We start from the raw sequence: 19,040 nt of genomic DNA, 5'->3' as shown, positions 1-19,040 counted from the left end.
TCAGGGGTCCAAGATTATCTTCTGTGTCTGTGTTAATTGGTTTCCCTTTTCTTTGTTGAAGAGGGTCTGTGCAATCCTTCTGCCTAGTCCGCCATGTTGCCCCGCCTCCTCCCTCTGTTTCTTCTTGAAGCCATTTAATTTCCTGGTTCAATCTCTCTCCCAAATGACGCTGTCTTCTTATTTTAAGCTCCAGATTCACCAAGTGCCTGATTTTAAGTTCACAGACTTAATCTGGCCCTCAGTCTCTCACATGTGACTCATTTTGACAGTAACAAGGTGCCTCTGAAAACCAATTGGCCCACATGGAAAGCAGTGTTCATTTCCAATGCATTGCTTCTACCACTGGGACACGCACAGATGCTTCATTCGCAGTCAGTGCGGCACCTGCCCAGCTGTCACTGTTCCTCTGGGCCCTCTCTGAGGCCATAGTTGTTGTGGTTTGTGTGTACAGTCACAGTGTATGCACACACACAACCCACCGACACATTTGCCTACACAGAGACACATACCCAGAGACATTTTTGGAACTTGAATTCTGAAATGTTCTTTGTTGTTGTTGTTACGTGCCGTCAAGTCGGACCCGGCTCATAGCGACCCCTCCTTGGGTTTCCGAGGCACTATCACTATGGAAGTAGATTGCCCAACCTTCCTTCTGAGGAGTGGCTGGTGGGTTTGAACTGCCAGCCTTCTGGTTAGCAGTCAAGTGCCTTAGGAACTATGCTACCAGAGCTCCCAAATGTTAGAAACTGATCCAAAGGTTAGAAACTGATCTTCTGTGACTCTTACAGAGTCTTCATTTTCCCTTTGCTTGTTAAATTTTGGGGCCTCTGCAGCTGTAATAAGTCCTTATGTAAGCATGGTTTTGCTTTTATATTTTAAAATCTTTCTTCAATATTAGGAAAGTGAAATGCGAAATAAACGTGCCAGTGGCTCACCTGGGCCATAAGCTTCCGCAGGAGTCATGTAAGGCTCTGCCTTGGGGCTTTGACAACTTCGGAGCATTTTTCCTATAAGTTCTCAGGATTTCTGTCCTATTATCCTGTCACAACTCAGTTATGATCTGCTTGGTTCAGTCAAGGACACCAGACGGGCAGCGAGAGAGGGATATTTGGCCCTCAGTCTTTGCTATGTGAAACCTTGACCTTGAAAAGGTGCATCAGGGAGGGAAATTTATAAATGGCCCATCAAAGCCAGGACACAAGCCTCTCTGAGTGACTTAGGGGGATTGGTGCCTGCTTCACTTTCACAGCCTCCAGCCATTGCCTGGAGCCTGGTGGGTAGCAGGTGTTCAATCAGCGTTGGCTGAAAGAGGATGTGTGTTAACTCCCTCTCAGGATATTGTGTCAGCAGGTGCAGAAGGGCAGTGGGTCAATCACAGCTGAATGAGATGGTTTTTCCTGTGGCTCAGGGATTGAGGAACTGTCATGGATCAAACTGTGTCCCCCATTATATGTGTCAACTTGAGTAGGTCACGATTCTCAGTATTATGTAGTTATTCTCCATTTTGTGATGTGTTGTAAATTCTAACCCCTGCCTAAGAGGATTAGGTTATGTTTGTTCCATTAATGAGGCAGGATTAGGGTAGGATGCATCACCCTTATTTAAGTCACCACCCTTACTTAAGTCACCACCCTCACTCAAGTCACAGCCCTGATCCAATGGAAGGGGAGTATCACTGGGGGTGTGGTCTTTTATCTTACAAGAGATAAAAGGAGAGAGAAGTAAGCAGCAAGGGAGGACCTGAATACCACCAAGAAAGAAGAACCAGGGATGGAGCATGTTCTTTGGACCCAGTGTCCCTGGGCTGAGAACCTCCTAGGCCCAGGGGAAGACCAATGCCAAGACACATGGAGATCTCCAAGGGATTCATTCTGGGTCCACAGATGTTGAAAGGAGACAAGGACCTTCCCCTGGGGCTGACAAAGAGAGAAAGCCTTCCCCTAGAGCTGGTGCCTGAACTTCTAGACTCCTAAACTATGAGAGAATAAATGTCTGTCTGTTAAAGCCATCCTCTTGTAGAATTTCTGTTATAGCAGCACTAGATAATGAAGACAGGGGCTCTCGATAAAAATACCTGGACCTAACATAGAGTGGTTGTCCACGTATCTTTAATGCTAGTACCACACTCAAGTTCAACCAGGCAGCTGGTAGAATCCCTGGAAGATCCTGGGCTATGACCTGTCTTCCTGCCTACACTTCTAAGTTCCTACATCATGGCCCTCACCAGGAGCAATGGTTGAGGGTTGAATGCATGTGTCACTGGCCAGCAATCATCACTGTGGTTCATACCTCTCATTTCTGCACTGATTTATGTATTTAAAACCACACTGTCAGTCAAAAAACTCTGAGAGATAATAATTCACTCATTTTATCAACCAACATTATCAAGCTCCTACTATTTTTAGGACGAGCTCTGGTAGCGTAGTGCCTAAGGCATTTAACTGCTAACCAGAAGCCTGGAGGTTCAAACCCACCAGCCACTCCTCGGAAGGAAGATGCGGCAATCTACTTCCATAGTGATACTACCTCGGAAACCCAAGGAGGGGTCGCTATGAGTCAGGGCCGACTCGACAGCATGTAACAACAACAACTATTTTTAGGAGTTTCTGAGTGGTGCAGTAAGTTAATGTGCTTAGTTGCTAACTAAAAGGTTGGTGGATCCAATCCACCCAGAGGCACCTTGGAAGAAAGGGCCTGGCAATCTACTTCAGAAAAATTAGCCATTGAACACCTTATGGAGTGAGGTTTTAGTCTGATACACATGTCTCCATGAGTTGGAGTAGACTTGACAGTAATTGTTTTGTTTTGATTTTACTCTTTTATTGAGTCTTCAGTTATGGAAGATCCAATGATGAGTAAGACTTCATAGTCTAGACAAAGATGGTAGACTGGTGACTAGGTGATTACAATTTGGTGTGTAGACACACAGCCTGGGGCCTCTATGATATCCTGGAAGGAGTAGGGGCAGAGAGGCCCCTGGAGGAGGTGAAGGGGTGGCAGCAGTAGGACCTGATTCTGCCATCTAGAATGGATGTGACCTTAGGCAAATCAGCACACTCTAGTTCTTCATTTATAAAATTAAGGCAGATTATTATTTGTAAAACTCTCCTGCCTCCCTAACTTGTTTTTTGGAGGAATAAGAGAAGAAAGTATGTAGAAGGGCTTTGAAGAATATGTCAGCTGTTATTTATATACATTTACCAAATGCTATAGGGATTGAGATGTCTTAAAATCTTTTTCCCTACTAAAGAAATATGTAGATGAGGGGAAGAAACATACGTTTTAAAAAAAGACGGAACTTTGTACTTGTTTCATGTATCATCATGTGATTAAAAGGGAGAGAACGAAAAGTGGGGAGATTTCAACATGTAAAACACTAGCTGAGGGTATTTTATGACAGTGCGAACCCATCCTCTTTTTCATCTCTCTCTATTTTTGAAAATCCCAAACTCCAATTACAGATTAAAATTTCCACTTCCACTCACCAGATCAAATCACTTTTTTACTCTGAGACAAGACACACAGAAAAACATATGCAAACATAGGCTGACATACACCCACACTCCCATCTCGAAGAGAACTTCCTGGGGGAACATTTTGTTATCCAGACTCAAGGTCTTGGCAAAAACCTCTGCAGTCCCCTGAGGCTGCAGGAGCCCACGAGGGGCACAGCCCTGCAACAGATACCGGTCTGCCTGACTAGTTTTTTGCTCCTAAATTGCTAGGAAGCTGAGCTCAGTCCTCAGCTAACTGATTCCCAGAGGAAGGAGTATTTTGGCAGCAGGGCAGTGTTCATACTTAGGAAGAAGGTGAAGGCTTTGCCCCAAACTGGGAGTGGTGGGTGGAGGGAAACTCATGGATGATTCTCATCCTGGATGAACTGGTCATTGATTGAGAAACAAGATCATTTTTCAGAGAGGGCTTCTGCGATGGACTAAAAGCCACGAGGATGGAGAGGGCCTTGCAGGTTCATTAAGGCTGCTGAGGAAAGCAGGTTCTCCCTTAACACATCCTCCATGGATGAAGTCAGCCTGGGACAGAGGCTGCAGAGGCTGGAGTCTCTGCAGTGATGGATGCATCTGGCTGGCAAGACCTGGGCACAGCACTGGGTAGGGAGCACCTAGGGTCAGTTTCTAGCCCTAAAGAGAGACCCTATGTACAATAGAACAAAACACTGCCTGATCCGGTGCCAGCCCCACAATTCTTGCTATACCTGAGCCCATCGTTGCAGCCAACTTGTTGGCTTTTTCGTTGACCCTCAACTTTACCAAGCATGATATCCTTCTCCAGGGAATGTTCCTGTGGCAGTTAAGGTTATGTGTCACCTTGGCTGGGCCTGGTTGAGTGGCTGGGCAGCTTGATACAGTTATTTCCTATGGTGAGACTGGCAATCAGTTCCATGGTGGAATCTACTGGAGCAGCTGAGTAGCTGCTTTAGGAATGTGGTCTGCTTCCAGTATATAAGAAGTAGCTTTGAGGAAGGTCTCTAGCTTTTTGGCACACTTGAACCCTGCATGTAGCCAAGTTGTTGTTCAGTTCCTTGCCATGCCCTACCTATCTTGGGACTTGAATTAGTGGCCTGCCGTGTTGTTTGGTAGTATCAGGACTGTGCCTTCTTGCTTGTTGACCTTGGGTTTGTCAAGCTCAGCAGCCAGCAGCTGCCTGAATGAAAAAAAGCCTCCAACTTCAGTGGGCCGGGAGCAAGAGGCAGAGCTGAACCCCAAGGTCGAGGGACTTTCATCCAGCCTCTAGGGCTCGGCACTTTGAACTCAGACTTCTAGCCTCCAAAATTGTAAGAGAATAAACTCCTATTTGCTCAAGCCACCCATTTGTGGTATATTCCTGTCAGAGTGGCACTAGGTAACCAAACAGGTCCCTTCTGACAACATGACCAAAGGAGGTGAGAGAAAGTCTGGCCATTCTTGCTTCCAAGGAACATTCCAGCTGCACTTCCTCCAAGAAAAAAGAGTTGGGGGGAAAAAAAAAAGGGGTTGGTAGTTCTTTCAGCAGTCTGCGGTACTTTCAGTATTCTTCGCCAACACCACAACTCAAAAGCATCAACTCTTCTTCAGTCTTCCTTATTCACTCTCCAGCTTTCACATGCATATGAGGCAATTGAAAATACAATAGCTTGGGTTAGGTGTGCTTTAGTCTTCAAAGTGACATCCTTGCTCTTCAGCACTTGAAAGACATCTTTTGCAACAGATATACCCAGTGGAATGTCTTCTGATGTCTTGACTGCTGCTTCCCTTGGTGTTGATTGTGGAACCAAGTAATATGAAATCTTTGACAACTTTAGTCTTTTCTCCATTTACATGATGCTACTTTTTGGTCCAGTTGTGAGGATTTCCATTTTATGTTGAGGTGTAACCCATACTGCAGATTATAGTCTTTAATCTTCATCGGTAAGTGCTTCAAGTCATCTTCACTTTCAGTAAGCAAGGTTGTGCTGTCTGCATATTGCATGTTGTTAGTAAGTCTGGGAGGACAGAGGGGCAGGCAGGTGACACTGAAGCCATGCCCAGACAGCATCCCTTCATGTCTTCCTCTGAGATTAACTTTATGGACATTCAGTGGGCACCACTGAGCAAAGGGCAATTTACCTAATCACTCAGAAAACAATAATGTAAAAAGTTCAAGGGAAAAAGCAGGATTCAAAATTGTAATACAGTATGATTACAACTATGTAAAAAGACACTTTCTGCAAAGTGATCCTAGATGAAAAGTGCTAACAGTGGATTTCTTTGAATGGCAGAATGTTGGTTGATTAATTTTCATTCTGCCATTTGATAAAAACCCCAAAACACCAAACCCACTGCTACTGAATTGATTGTGACTCATAGCGACTCTGTAGGACAGAGGAGAACTGCCCCACAAGGTTTCAAAGGCTGTAATCTTTACAGTCTTTACAGAAACAGACTGCCACATCTTTCTCCCATGAAACAACTGGTGGGTTCGAATCTCCAACCTTTTGCTTAGCAGCTGAATATTTTAACCAATTTTCCAAAATGTCTATAAAACCAAAAAAACAAACTCACTGCCATCGAGTCAAATCTTCCTCACAGCAACCCCTCCTTGGGTTTCCAAGGCGGTATCTCTATTGATTGTCCAGTCTTTCTTCCGAGGAGTGGCTGGTGGATTTGAACCACCAGCCTTCTGGTTAGCAGTTCAATGCCTTAGGCACTATGCCACAAGAGCCCCCAAATGTCTCTAATGACTATGAATTACTCTTGTAACATGAATGTGAATTTCAGCAGCCTCCTCTGCCCCTCTCCTCTACCCACCTTCCAAGAGGTTTTCCATTTTACCTGAACCACATTCCTGGGATTCAAACCTATTTCTTGTTTATATGCTCTGACCATAGTTTAAACAAGAATCACCTTGTCTCTTCAATATAAAATCCTCTGTTATCAGAGACACTGTCTCTAACCCCACCACTTTCTTTCCCAGCAAAATGTTGTTGTTGTTGTTATGTGCCATCGAGTCAAACCCAACTCATAGCAACCACTCCTTGGGTTTCCGAGGCAGTATCATTACGGAAGTAGGATTGCCCAACCTTTCTTCCGAGGAGTGGCTGGTGGATTTGAACCGCCAGCCGTCTGGTTAGCAGGCAAGTGTCTTAGCCACTATGCTACTAGAGCTCCCCTTCCCAGCAAAATACTCATAGATAATCTAACCTTTCTTCTTCGTTCTGATTCTGCAACCTCAAACCAAAACTCACTGCCATTGAGTCAATTCCAACTCACAGCGAACATAATTGGATTTCCAAGGCTGTAAACCTTTGTGGAAACAGACTACCTCATCTTTCTTCCATAGAGTGGCTAGTGGGTTTGAACCACTGACCTTCTGATTAGCAGCCACATGCCTTAATCACTACACCATCAGAGCTCCTTTCTGCAACCCTGATGTTTGCATATTCAGCTTCTTCTCAACTACAGGTCCGACTATAGTAGGACCAATGAACTGGCCCTGGAATGATGTCCGCAACTCACAGGCAGAAAGACCTGTGGGGATTGGGGGCAGGTATAAATGTCCCTGTGGGAGTGGATTTTCCCTCTTTAATATCCAAACCCAAACCAAACTCACTGCCATCGAGTCAAATTTGATTCATAGTGACCCCTCCTTGGGTTTCTGAGGCAGTATCACTACAGAAGTAGGTTGCCCAACCTTCCTTCTGAGAAGTGGCTGGTGGGTTTGAACTGCTAGCTTTCTGGTTAGCAGTCAAATGCCTTAGGCACTACACTACCAGAGCTCCCTTTAATATCCAAGAGGTGACAAAAAGGTTATCCATATTTTATCCTCATAAATGATTTCCTTGTTACTGAAGTTCTCACATCCTTTCCCCATATGGTCACCCACTCTGCCTCCTTACCTAAAAGGCATCTGCAAACCAGCCCAGTGCCAGGTACACAAGGAACCATAAGGAATCATGATGCATATTACCAAGCAGGGTGTGGATTTGCTTTACACAGTACATTCTAACCCTTGGGGCTCAGTTCAAAATACAACATCAGTAAGCGCTAATTAATTTGGAGGCAAGAAATGGGCCTGCTATTCCAACTTTATTACCTCCCCATTTAATCTAGTTTCTTCTCATTATAATTTCTGAACACTGAGTTCCTACTCTATGATAGGTACCTTGTGTTCGACCTGTCAGTGCCTCTGTTGGGTTTGTATTCTGTTTGGGAAGACAGAGAACTAGACCCAGAGAGGGAAATAGCAAGGCCAAGTGACCAGTTATGGCTGGGACTGATCCCAAATAGCTGCAACAGTCAAGGAAGGCTTCCTGGAAGAAGGGGGATATGGATGGGGCTGAAGAACAATGAGGTTTGGACACATAGAAAGGAGGGGAATACCAGGCAGGGAAAGGCAGGACTGGTCAAAGGTCGAGCAGTGGGACTGTCAGATCAGGTTCAAGAAAATGGAGCAGTGTAGCTTTGTCAGTGGGGAAGCCTGGGGAGGGGTGCTGTGGTCACAGATATGGGCACAAAGGGAGGGCCCTCCGTGCCAGGCAAATTCCCCTCAACAGAACGATCATAACTTAACACCACTCAATCCAGAACACTTCCCATGGATTGTGTCAAAAAGAGGGGGAGAGAGGATTTCCTAAACAACAGTAAGTGTACAAGCCCTCCCTGCCTCAAAGAAAATGGTCAGTGGATGGACTTTATTATCTAGGCTCATGTGTGAGAATTTTGCTGTCCTAGCTCTGTCATTGGAATGGATAATGTGGGGAAGGATTTCCTAGTTCTCTTTTGAGGAGTTTACATCTCTCAGTTCATTCATTCTCTTCACACTGTCATTAGGCAGAAAGAGTCAAATAGCTGCATGAAGAGCAGGTAGGAAATAAACACAACATAAGGAAAATGCTACCGAGGCGACACTGAGGTGCTAGTACTGCTAGTACCAGCTAAGTTAGATAATTTCCCTTAGACAGTGTTTTCAGCTACCAAATGGGTATATAAAAATATGCAACATTCAACTTTACAGAGCAATTAATTGTAAGAGTCAATAACTCAATGCAGTAAGGAGCAGTACAAATGTTAGTAACACTGACATCCACAATACACGCACATCTCATTTTATTGTGTTTTGCTTTATTGCACTTTACAGGTAATACTTTTAGGGGAAAAAATGAAGTTTTGTGGCAACTCTGAATCGAACAAATCTATTGGGGATACTTTTACAATAGCATGTGCTCCCTTTGTGTCTCTCTGTCACATTTTGGTAATTCTTACAATATTTCAAACTTATTCATAATGCTACTGTATACTTAATAGACTACAGTATACTGTAAGCCTAATTTTTACATGCACCAAGAAAGCAAAAATTCATGTGACTCATTTTACTGTGATACTTGCTTTATTGTGATGGTCTGGAACCAAACCTGCAATATCTCAGAGGTATCTATAGATAAGTGGAGGAGTTGATGGGTTTTGGGAATATAAAATAATAATACTGTTGTTGTTAGGTGTTGTTAAATTGGTTCTGACTCACAGCGGCCCTGTGTTCAACAAAATCAAATACTACCCATTCTTACATCATTCTCACATTATTTGCTATGTTTAAGCCCATTGTTGCAGCAACTGTGTCAGTCCATCTTCTTGAAGATCTTCCTCTTTTTCCCTAACCCTCTACTTTTCCAAGCATGATGTCCTTCTCTAGGGACTGCTCCCTCCTGATAACATGCCTGAAGTATGTGAGACAAAGTCTTGCCACTCTCACTTCTAAAGAGCATTCTGGCTATACTTCTTCTAAGATAGATTTGCTCATTCTTCTTGAAGTCCATGGTTTATTCAATATTCTTTGCAAACACCATAATTCAAATTCATCAATTCTTCTCTGGACTTCCTTATTCATTGTCTACCTATAGCATGTATATGAGCCAACTGAAAATATCATGGCTTGGTCAGGTTCACCTTAGTTCTCAAAGTGGTATCTTTGCTCTTTAACACTTTAAAGAGGTCTTTTGCAGGAGATTTGCCCAACACAATACGTCATTTGATTTCTTGATGCTGCTTCTATGGGCACTGATTATGGATCCAAGTGAAATGAAATCCTTGAAAAGTTCAGTCTTTTCTCCATTTATCATGATGTTATTTACTGGCCCAGTTGTGAGGATTTTTGTTTTCTTTAATGTATAACCTACACTGCAGGCTGTAGTCTTTGATCTTCATCAGTAAGTGTTTCAAGTCTTCTTTGCTTATAGCAAGCAAGGTTATTTCATCTGCATATCACAGGATATTAATGATTATTCCTCCAATTCTGATACCACATTCCTCTTCATATTTTCCAGCTTGTCATATTAGTTGCTCAGCATACAGATTGAATAAGTATGACTAAAGGATACAATCCTGAGGCATACCTTTCCTGATTTTAAACCACACAGTATCTCCTTGTTCTGTTTGAACAACGGCCTCCTAGTCTATGTATGGTTCTGGATGAGCACAAGCAAGTGTTCTGCAATTCTTTGCAATGTTATTGATAATTTGTTGTGATCCACATAGCTGAATGCCTTTGCATATCAATTAAACACAGATAAATATCTTTCTGGTATCCTCTGCTTTCAGCCAAGATCCACCTGATATCTCTTGTTCCACATCCTGTTCTGAATCCAGCTTGAATTTCTGGACGTTCCTTGTCAATATACTGTAGCAACATTTTACTTTCATGATATTAATGACATTATTTGATAATTTCCTCATTCTGCTGAGTCACCTCTCTGTGGAATAGTCACAAATATGAGTCTCTTTCAGTCAGTTGGCCAAATTTCTTGGCATAGACAAGTAAGTACTTCCAGTATTGCATCCATTTGCTGAAACATCTCAATTGGTATTCTGTCAATTCTTAGAGCCTTCTTTTTTCTATCAGTGCCTTCAGTGCAGCTTGGACTTCTTCCTTCAACACCATCAGTCTTGATCATATGTTACCCCTTAAAATGGTTGAAAACCAACCAACTTTTTTTGGTACTGTAACTCTATGTATTCCTTCCATTTTCTTCTGATGTTTCCTGTGTTGTTGTTGTTGTTGTTGTTAAGTGCCGTCGAGTCGTTTCCGACTCATAGCGACCCCATGCACAGCAGAATGAAACACTGCCCGATCCCGCACCAGCCCCACAATCCCTGCTATACTTGAGCCCATCATCGCAGCCACCATATCAATCCATCTCCTTGAAGGCCTCCCCCTCTTTCGTCGACCCTCCACCCTACCAAGCATGACATCCTTCTCCAGGGAATGGTCCCTTCTGACAACATGACCAAAGTAGGTGAGACGAAGTCTGGCCATTCTTGCTTCCAAGGAGCATTCTGGCTGCACTTCCTCCAGGACAGATCTGTTAGTTCTTTTAGCAGTCCACGGTACTTTCAGCATTCTTCACCAGCACCACAACTCAAAAGCATCAACTCTTCTTCGGTCTTCCTTATTCATTGTCCAGCTCTCACATGCATACCAGGCGATTGGAAATATCATGGCTTGTGTCAGGCGCACCTTAGTCCTCAAGGAGATATCCTTGCTCCTCAGCACTTGAAACAGTTCCTTCGCAGTTGACTTCCCCAATGCTACACGTTGTCTAATGTCCTGACTGCTGCTTCCGTTGGCATCGATTGTAGAACCAAGCAACGTGAATTCCTTGACAACCTCAATCTTCTCTCCATTTATTGTGATGCTGCTCACTGGTCCAGTTGTGAGGATTTTTGTTTTCTTTATGTTGAGATGTAATCCATACTGCAGACTGTATTCTTCAACCTTCATCAGTAGGTGCCTTAAGTCATCCTCACTTTCAGCAAGCAAAGTTGTATCGTCTGCATATCTCAGGTTGTTAATGATTCTTCCTCCAATCCTGATACCACGTTTTTCTTCATATAGTCCAGCTTCATTTTGTCCATAGAATCCTTCAATATTGCAACTTGAGGCTTAAAATTTTTCTTCAGTTCTTCCTGTTTGAGAAGTGATGAGTGTGTTTGAAATAGGACCAAAGGCAGGTCCCTGCCTGGTGTGCAGTCAGGCCAAAACAGTTGACACACTGATTAAGAGGAGAGAAATTATTTATTGCAAAGCAGAAATGCAAGGTGGCAGGGGTTTCTTACCCAGATCTGACTCCCCAAATCTAAATTGAATTACAGTTTTGGTAAGTTTCAGGAGGGTTATGCATATTCATAAAAATTCAGGAATTTGGGCATGAGATAGTTGATGATTGGCTGAAATTTCCTTCACCTCAGTTTAAAGGGACAGTGGTTTTTTAATGCAGTGTATTTGCGCACCAGATGAGTCACACCAGCTTCCTGTCATCAGCTGACTGGGGCTTAGGCAGAGGGGAGAGTGTCGGTTCCTAGCAACTTTGTTCCTCTCTGTCCCACTACACATGTGCATGGGCCAAAGTTAATTTTCAAGTTGTTTTCTAAGACACATCAGTGCATTTTATCACCTGTTTCTACAGGAATAGCAGGACAGGATGTGCAAAGTGGCTTTTAGTTTCATTCAGTTCTTAAGGAACTGAGCTTATCGTGTTTACTTATCTGTCTCCAACCAGGGTCCTATTTGTCTTAACCAGGGTGGGGAAATAGTTGAGAGTAATTATGTTTACTTATTTATTTCCAACCAGGGTCTTATCTGTCATAACCAGGATGGGGAAACAGTTGAGTTTTGACTTTACTCGGTTTCCTCTTCTCCTCTTTTGATTTTCTAACTCTAGGTCTTTGCATGTTTCATTATAATATTTAACTTTGTCTTCTTGAGTTAACCTTTGAAATCTTCTGTTCATCTGTTTTACTTTTTCATTTCTTCTATTTGCTTTAGCGATTCTCCATTCAATAGCAAGTTTCAGTGTCTCTTCTGACATTCATTTTGGTCTTTTATTCCTTTCTTGTCTTTTTAATGACCTTTTGCTTTCTTCATGCATGATGTCCTTGATGTCATCCGACAAGAGGTGTGGCCTTCAGTCATTAGTGTCCAACATGTTAAATCTGTTCTTGAGATGATCTCTAAATTCAGATGGGATATATTCAAGATCATATTTTGGCTCCTGTGAATTCATTTTTATTTTCTTCAGCTTCAGGTTGAACTTGCATATGAGCAATTGATTGTCTGTTCCACAGGTGGTCCCTGGCCTTGTAAGGATATTGAGGTCTTGTGAGGATATGGAGTTTCTCCATTGTCTCTTTCCACAGATGTAGTTCATTTGATCCCTGTGTATTCCATCTGGTAGGTCCACATGTATAGTTGCCATTTAAAACAGACAGACTACAGAGAGGGACCTTAGATCTACTTAAAAAAAAAAAAACTGGCCAGTGAAAACCTTATAAATAGCAATGGAATATATTGTCTGATACAGTGCCGCAAGATGAGTCCTTCAGGTTGGAAGGCACTCAAAATAAGACTGGGGAACAGAAGCCTCCTCAAAGTAGTGTAGACCTTTATGATGTGGATGGAGTAAAGCTTTCAAGATCTTCATTTGCTGATGTGGCATGGCTCAAAATGAGAAGAAACTGCTGCAAACATTCATAAATAAGTGAAACATGGAATGTATGAAGTATGAATGTAGGAAAACTGGAAGTTATTAAAATTAAAATAGAATGCTTAAAGATTGATATCCTAGGCATTGTTGTTGTTGTTGTTGTTGTTTGCCATCGAGTCGGCCCCGACACATAGCGACCCCTCCTTGGGTTTCCGAGGCAGTATCACTACAGAAGTAGGAATGCCCAACCTTCCTTCCGAGGAGTGGCTGGCATTAGTGAGCTTAAATAGACTTGTATTGGCCATTTTGCAATGGATCTAATATGCTGGGAATGACAAATTGAAGAGGAATGGTTTCACATTCATTGTCAAAAAGAACATTTCAAGACCTATGCTGAAGTACAATGCTGTCAGTGATAGGATAATACCCATACGTCTGTAAGGAAGACCAGTTAATATAACTATTATTCAAACTTACACACCAAACACTAACACCGAGGGTGAAGAAACTGAAATACTTTACCAACTTCTGCAGCCTGAAATTTATCAAACATGCAACACAATGCATTGATAATTACTGGTGATTGGAATGTGAAAGTTGGAAACAAAGACAAAGGATCAATAGTTGGAAAATATGGCCTCATTGATAGAAATGACACTGTCAATTGTGTCACATAATTTTGTAGGCCAATAACCTATTCAAATAATAATAGAAGAAATTAAATTATTGTTTTTACTTTCCAGAGGAATGTTGGAGACATAGAGAGGAAGTATACAGAGTCCTAGATGAAGGCAGGAAATGGTGAGGGATTCAGGTCTATTAGCATCCAGCTGACATGTTCTGCTATTAGGTCTTTGGGTAAGGTGGAAATGATACTGCTGGTGCATGGATGGAGGTAAGACAGAGGCCTTAAAAAATGTGTGATGGAGTCTGGTTCCTTCTGCTGCTTCCTTCCTATAGCTCTAGAACTTTTGCTGCCCAGTAGAAATAAGGGCTATCTTTCACCCAGGAAGCTGTATGTGACCTGTGATAGTTGCCTGCAGCCCCAACCATGCTGTCTTGTTGCAGGTGACTTAGCAGGTAATGCACAGTGTAACAGAACAAAAAGGTCACAGCTCTTGCTTCTCTCTGCACTGGCTGTGTGATTTTGGCCAGAATTAGCTTCCTGTTCTCTAAAATGAGAACAGCAATCCCTGTCTTGTCCACCTCCCAGCAGGACTGAAGGAAATATGTGGAGTAATAAGTTCTAAAGCCTGGGGAAAGTGTGGGGCATGAAATCCACCCTGCTCCTCAGCCTCACTCACCTCTTTGACCCTATGCAGTAGGGGCTGGAGCCAGTCCCTGTTCACCTCACAGTGGCTGTCAAGGAAAGTAAGAGTGGTGCCTTGGGCAATACCAGCACCCCGAATCCGCGACCGCACCAGACCTGTAGTCGAGGATAAATAGCTAAGCGAGTGTGGTTGTCTTTCCATTGTCCAGCAAGACCATGGAGCAGCCAATATTCTCCACACACACTCAAACACACACACATCAGCACCAATCGCCTCCTCTAACACACACAAACACCACCACCAATCCCTTCCCCCAACATATAAACCCAAACACATATACATACCATCACCAATCCCTCCCTCAGCATACATACTCAAACATACTACCACCAATCCCCTCCCCCAACAGATACCCAAACACACACACACACACAAACATACACCACCACCACAACCAATTTCCTCCCCCAACACACACACCCAAGCACACACATACTTCCACCACCAATCCCTCCCTCAACACACACACCAAGCTCCCTGGCCAGCAGCACAGACTGGACCTACCTTGCCGCTCATTATTGCGTAGGCATTTCACCTTGGGCAGCTTGATCAGTAATTTGCAGTCATCAGCTGCAAAGACAAAGTTTATGCTGGGTGAATTCTGGGACACACTTGCAAGATGCAAATGTATGTTGTAAGGTGAGCCTTAAGAGTAGGTAAGGCAGCCCTGCCCACTACCTTCCCCACAAGTGCAGTGTCCTGTCCTGACTGAGGGTTTCTGGGCTTCAGAAGGCACTGCCTGAACACTGTTATTATACCACCTCTCTTTCAGTGCAAATTGGCCTCCAATGGGTCTCTGGAGTAAGTCTGTCACACAGTGGTGCCTACAAACTTCCTTAAAAATATTTCCAGATGGGAAACTTTGGAAGGTTACTTAGAGGACTTATCTTCTTATCCACAGCTTGTTAAAAAGCATGAGCTAAGAGCCCTACTCACTTTAGTGAGGGTATGGTAATAAAATGCTGGGAAGCCCAAGAGAGAATCAATGAGATTAGTTTTGGAGTTTCCTTTCAGATCATGGACTCTTAACACAGGAAAGCCATTTTTTATTATTTTATTGCTGTTATTGAGAATATACACAGCAAATGTACCCCGATTCGACATTTTCTACATGTATTATAATTCAGTGACACTGACTACCTTCTTTGAGTGTGCAACCATTCTCACCCTCCTACTCCAAGTTATTCCTCCTCCATTAACACCAACTCACTGCCCTCTAAGCTTCCTTTCTACTCTTTCAAATTGTTGTTATCAATTTGATCCCATACAGACAGACCTTAGGAGCTCTGGTAGCATAGTGCCTAAGGAACTTGACTGATAATAAGAAGGCTGGTGGTTCAAACCCACTAGCCACTCACTCCTCGGAAGGAAGGTTGGGCAATCTACTTCCATAATGATACCGCCTCGGAAACCCAAGGAGGGGTCACTATGAGTCGGGTCCAACTCGACGGCATATAACAACAACAACAGACAGATCTTAAGAGCACAGTGCTCACGGCAGACATTCTTTCCTAGTTAAGCTAAACTATTGTGTGGCTTTAAGAAGACTTCAGGGGATATTTTTGGTTTAAGGTTTAAAGGTTATCTCAGGGGTTATCCAGCCTCCACAGCTTTAGAAAGTCTGGATTCCCTGAGCAACTAAAATCCCATTGTGGATTTCCCCCTTTTGATCAAGATTCTGCTACAGAAACTTCGATCAGAATGTTCTCATTGGTGAAAGGTCTATTTAATTCTTTTGCCCATTTTATGATTAGGTTATTTGCAGTTGTCAGTTATATATATATTTTAGATTCTTGTTGGGTATATAGTTTCCAGAGATATTCTCCTAGTTGGTAGCTTGCTTTTTCACTTTTTTTGGCAAAGTCTTTTGATGAACAAAAGTTCTTAACTTTTATGAGGTCCCATTTATTTAGTATTGCAGTTTGTGCTTTTGTTATTATATTAGATAATCTATTACTAAAAGCTAGGCCAAACAGTGCTGCCCCTATATTTTCTTGTAATAATTTTATGGTTTTAGTTTGGACATTTACGTTCTTAATTCATTTTGAATTTGTTTTTGTGTACAGCATGGGACAGGGATCCTGTTCCAATTTTCTGCACATAGAAATTCTATTTTCCCAACACCATTTATTGAAAAGACCCTTCTATCCCCACTGTTTAGGTTACCTAGTACCACACACTGACAAGAATATACCATAAATGGGATGGCCTTAAAAACAGGAGTTTCTTCTCTTACAGTTTAGAGGCTTTAAGTCCAAGTTCAAAGTGCCAGGCTCTAGGGGCTTTGTGAAAGCCCCTCAACCTTGGAGTCCAGCTCTGCTTCCTGCTCCCGGCTCACTGGAGCTAGAGGTATTTCTTCACTCAGACAGCTGCTGGCTGCTGAGGCTGCCAAGCCCAAGGTTGACAAATAAAATGGCACAGTCCCTATGTTACCAAATCACATGGCAGGCCATTAACTTAAGTCCATTTTAAGTACCAAGGTCGGCAGAGCATGGCAGGCTGCTGAATGACATGGCTACATGCAGGGTCCAAGCATGCCATAAGCTACAGACCATTCCCCAAGGCTTCTGCTTATATACAGGAATCAGACCACATTCCCTAAGGCAGGTACTCAGCTGCTCACAGTAGATTTTGCCCTGGAGTTAATTACCAGTCTACGATGTGGAATACTACATCCAGCTGTCCAGTTACTCAACCAGGCCCAGCCAAGTTGACTGGGCATCAACTGAACTACCATAATTCCACCCTTGTCACCTTGGCATCTGTACAGATCTTCATTGGGTAGCATCTGTACAGATCTCTCTCACTGGGTGGCTCCAGTCCCCTAGTTCCTCTAAGTGGCAACCTCACCCCCTTGGCCTGGTGGGCCCCATTCCTCTCCCTCTTGGGCATGGCAGCCCTGCCCCCTCACCCTTGGGCAGCAGCTATGGCTCCATCCCACTGGCTCACATAAATGAGCAGTCCCACACTCCAGAACCAAGCAGGTGAAAGCCTGGCTCTTCGAATTTGGACTTAAAGCCTCCAAACTGTAAGAGAATAAACTCCTGTTTGTTAAGGCCATCCCATTTGTGGCATATTCTTGTTAGAGCAGCACTAGGTAATCAGAACAGAATTTGGTACTGGTAGTGGGGTCCTTCCTCAAAGGGATCTGAGGCCTTTCACGAGAGTGACTGTTCATTGGGGAAAAGGAAATAATCAGACTTTTTGGGGATTACTGGACATTGGATCTGAACTGACACTAATTCCAAGAGACCCAAAGCATCATTGTGGCCCACCAGTCAGAGTGGGGACATATGGAGGTCAAGTTATTGATGGAGTTTTAGCTAAGGTGCATCTGACAGTGGATCCAGTGGGTCTCTGAACCCATCCTATAGTGATTTCCCCAGTTCTATAATACATAATTGGAATAGATATACTGGGAAATTAGCAGAATTTCCACATTGGGTCCCTAACATGTGGAGTAAGGGCTGTTATGGTAGGAAAGGCTAGTGGAAGCCATTAGAACTGCCTCTACCCACAAAAACAGTAAATCAAAAGCAATACCACATCCCTGGAGGGGTTGCAGAGATTACTGCCACCATCAAGGACTTGAAGGATGCAGGGATGGTGATTCCTACCACATCCCCATTTAATCCACCTATTTGGCCTGTGCAAAAAACAGATGGATCTTGAAGAATGACAGTAGATTATCATAAACTTAATCAGGTGGTCACTCCAATTGCATGAAATAAGAAGTGGCCAGATGTGTGATTATATACAGATTCCTGAGCTGTGGCTAATGGTTTGGCTGAATGGTCTGGGACTTGGAAGAAGCATAATTGGAAAATTGGTGACAAGGATGTATGGGGAAGAGGTATGTGGATAGATCTCTCTGAATGGGCCAAAGGAGTAAAGGTATTTTTGTCTCATGTGAATGCCCACCAAAAGGTGACCTTGGCAGAGGAGGACTTTAACAATCAGGTGGATAGGATGACACGTTCAGGGGAAGCCAGCCACCCCTTTTCCCCAGCTTCTCTTGTCATTGCTCAATGGGCTCATGAACAAAGTGGCCATGGTGGCAGGGATGGATTCATGGGCTCAGCAACATGGACTCCCACTTACAAGGCTGATTTGGCTACTGTCACTGATGAGTGCCCAATCTGCCAACAGCAGAGACCAATCGTGAGTCTGTGATATGGAACCATTCCTTAGGGTGATCAGCCAGCAATGTAGCGGCAGATTGATTACATTGGACCACTTCCATAATGGTAAGGACAGTGTTTTGTTCTTACTGGAATAGATACTTATTCCGGATTCGCCTTCCCTGCATGCAATGCTTCTGCCAAAACTACCATCCATGGACTTAAAGAATGCCTTACCCACTGTCATGGTATCCCACAGCATTGCTTCAGATCAAGGGACTCAATTCACAGCAAATAAAGTGTGGCAATGGTACTATGCTCATGGAATTCACTGGTCTAATCATGTTCCCCATCATCCTAAAGCAGCAGGCTTGATACAATGATGGCATGGCCTGCTGAAAACACAATTATGGCACCAAATAGGAGGCAATACCTTGGAGGGTTGGGGCAATGTTCTCCAGGAGGCTGCATATGCTTTAAACCAGCATCCAATATGTGGTTCTGTTTCTCCAATAGCCAGGATTCACAGGTCCAGGAAACAAGGTGTGGAAATGGAAGTGGTACCACTCACTATTACCCCTAGTGACCCACTCAAAAAATTTTTGCTTCCTGTCCCTGCTACCCTATGATCTGTGG

At 43.4% G+C, this 19,040-nt stretch overlaps 1 protein-coding gene across 1 annotated transcript in view; it reads right to left on the bottom strand.

The window, feature by feature from the left end:
- Positions 1 to 19,040, bottom strand: part of GALNT14 (polypeptide N-acetylgalactosaminyltransferase 14) — a 378,698-nt gene that overhangs the window by 51,611 nt on the left and 308,047 nt on the right. The window contains exons 5-6 of the mRNA XM_007938807.2: positions 14,788 to 14,853; positions 14,257 to 14,378 (exon numbers count right to left, since the gene is read on the bottom strand). Of these exons, the coding sequence (XP_007936998.1) occupies positions 14,257 to 14,378; positions 14,788 to 14,853 (188 nt within the window). The remainder of the gene's footprint in view (positions 1 to 14,256; positions 14,379 to 14,787; positions 14,854 to 19,040) is intronic.

This window comes from Orycteropus afer, unplaced genomic scaffold (assembly GCF_000298275.1).
Source record: "Orycteropus afer afer isolate SDZICR_OR568_19922 unplaced genomic scaffold, OryAfe1.0 scaffold00054, whole genome shotgun sequence".
In the NCBI taxonomy this organism is placed as follows: domain Eukaryota; kingdom Metazoa; phylum Chordata; class Mammalia; order Tubulidentata; family Orycteropodidae; genus Orycteropus; species Orycteropus afer.
Note: the sequence above shows the minus strand (reverse complement) of the source record. Positions and strands in the feature narration are given on the sequence as shown.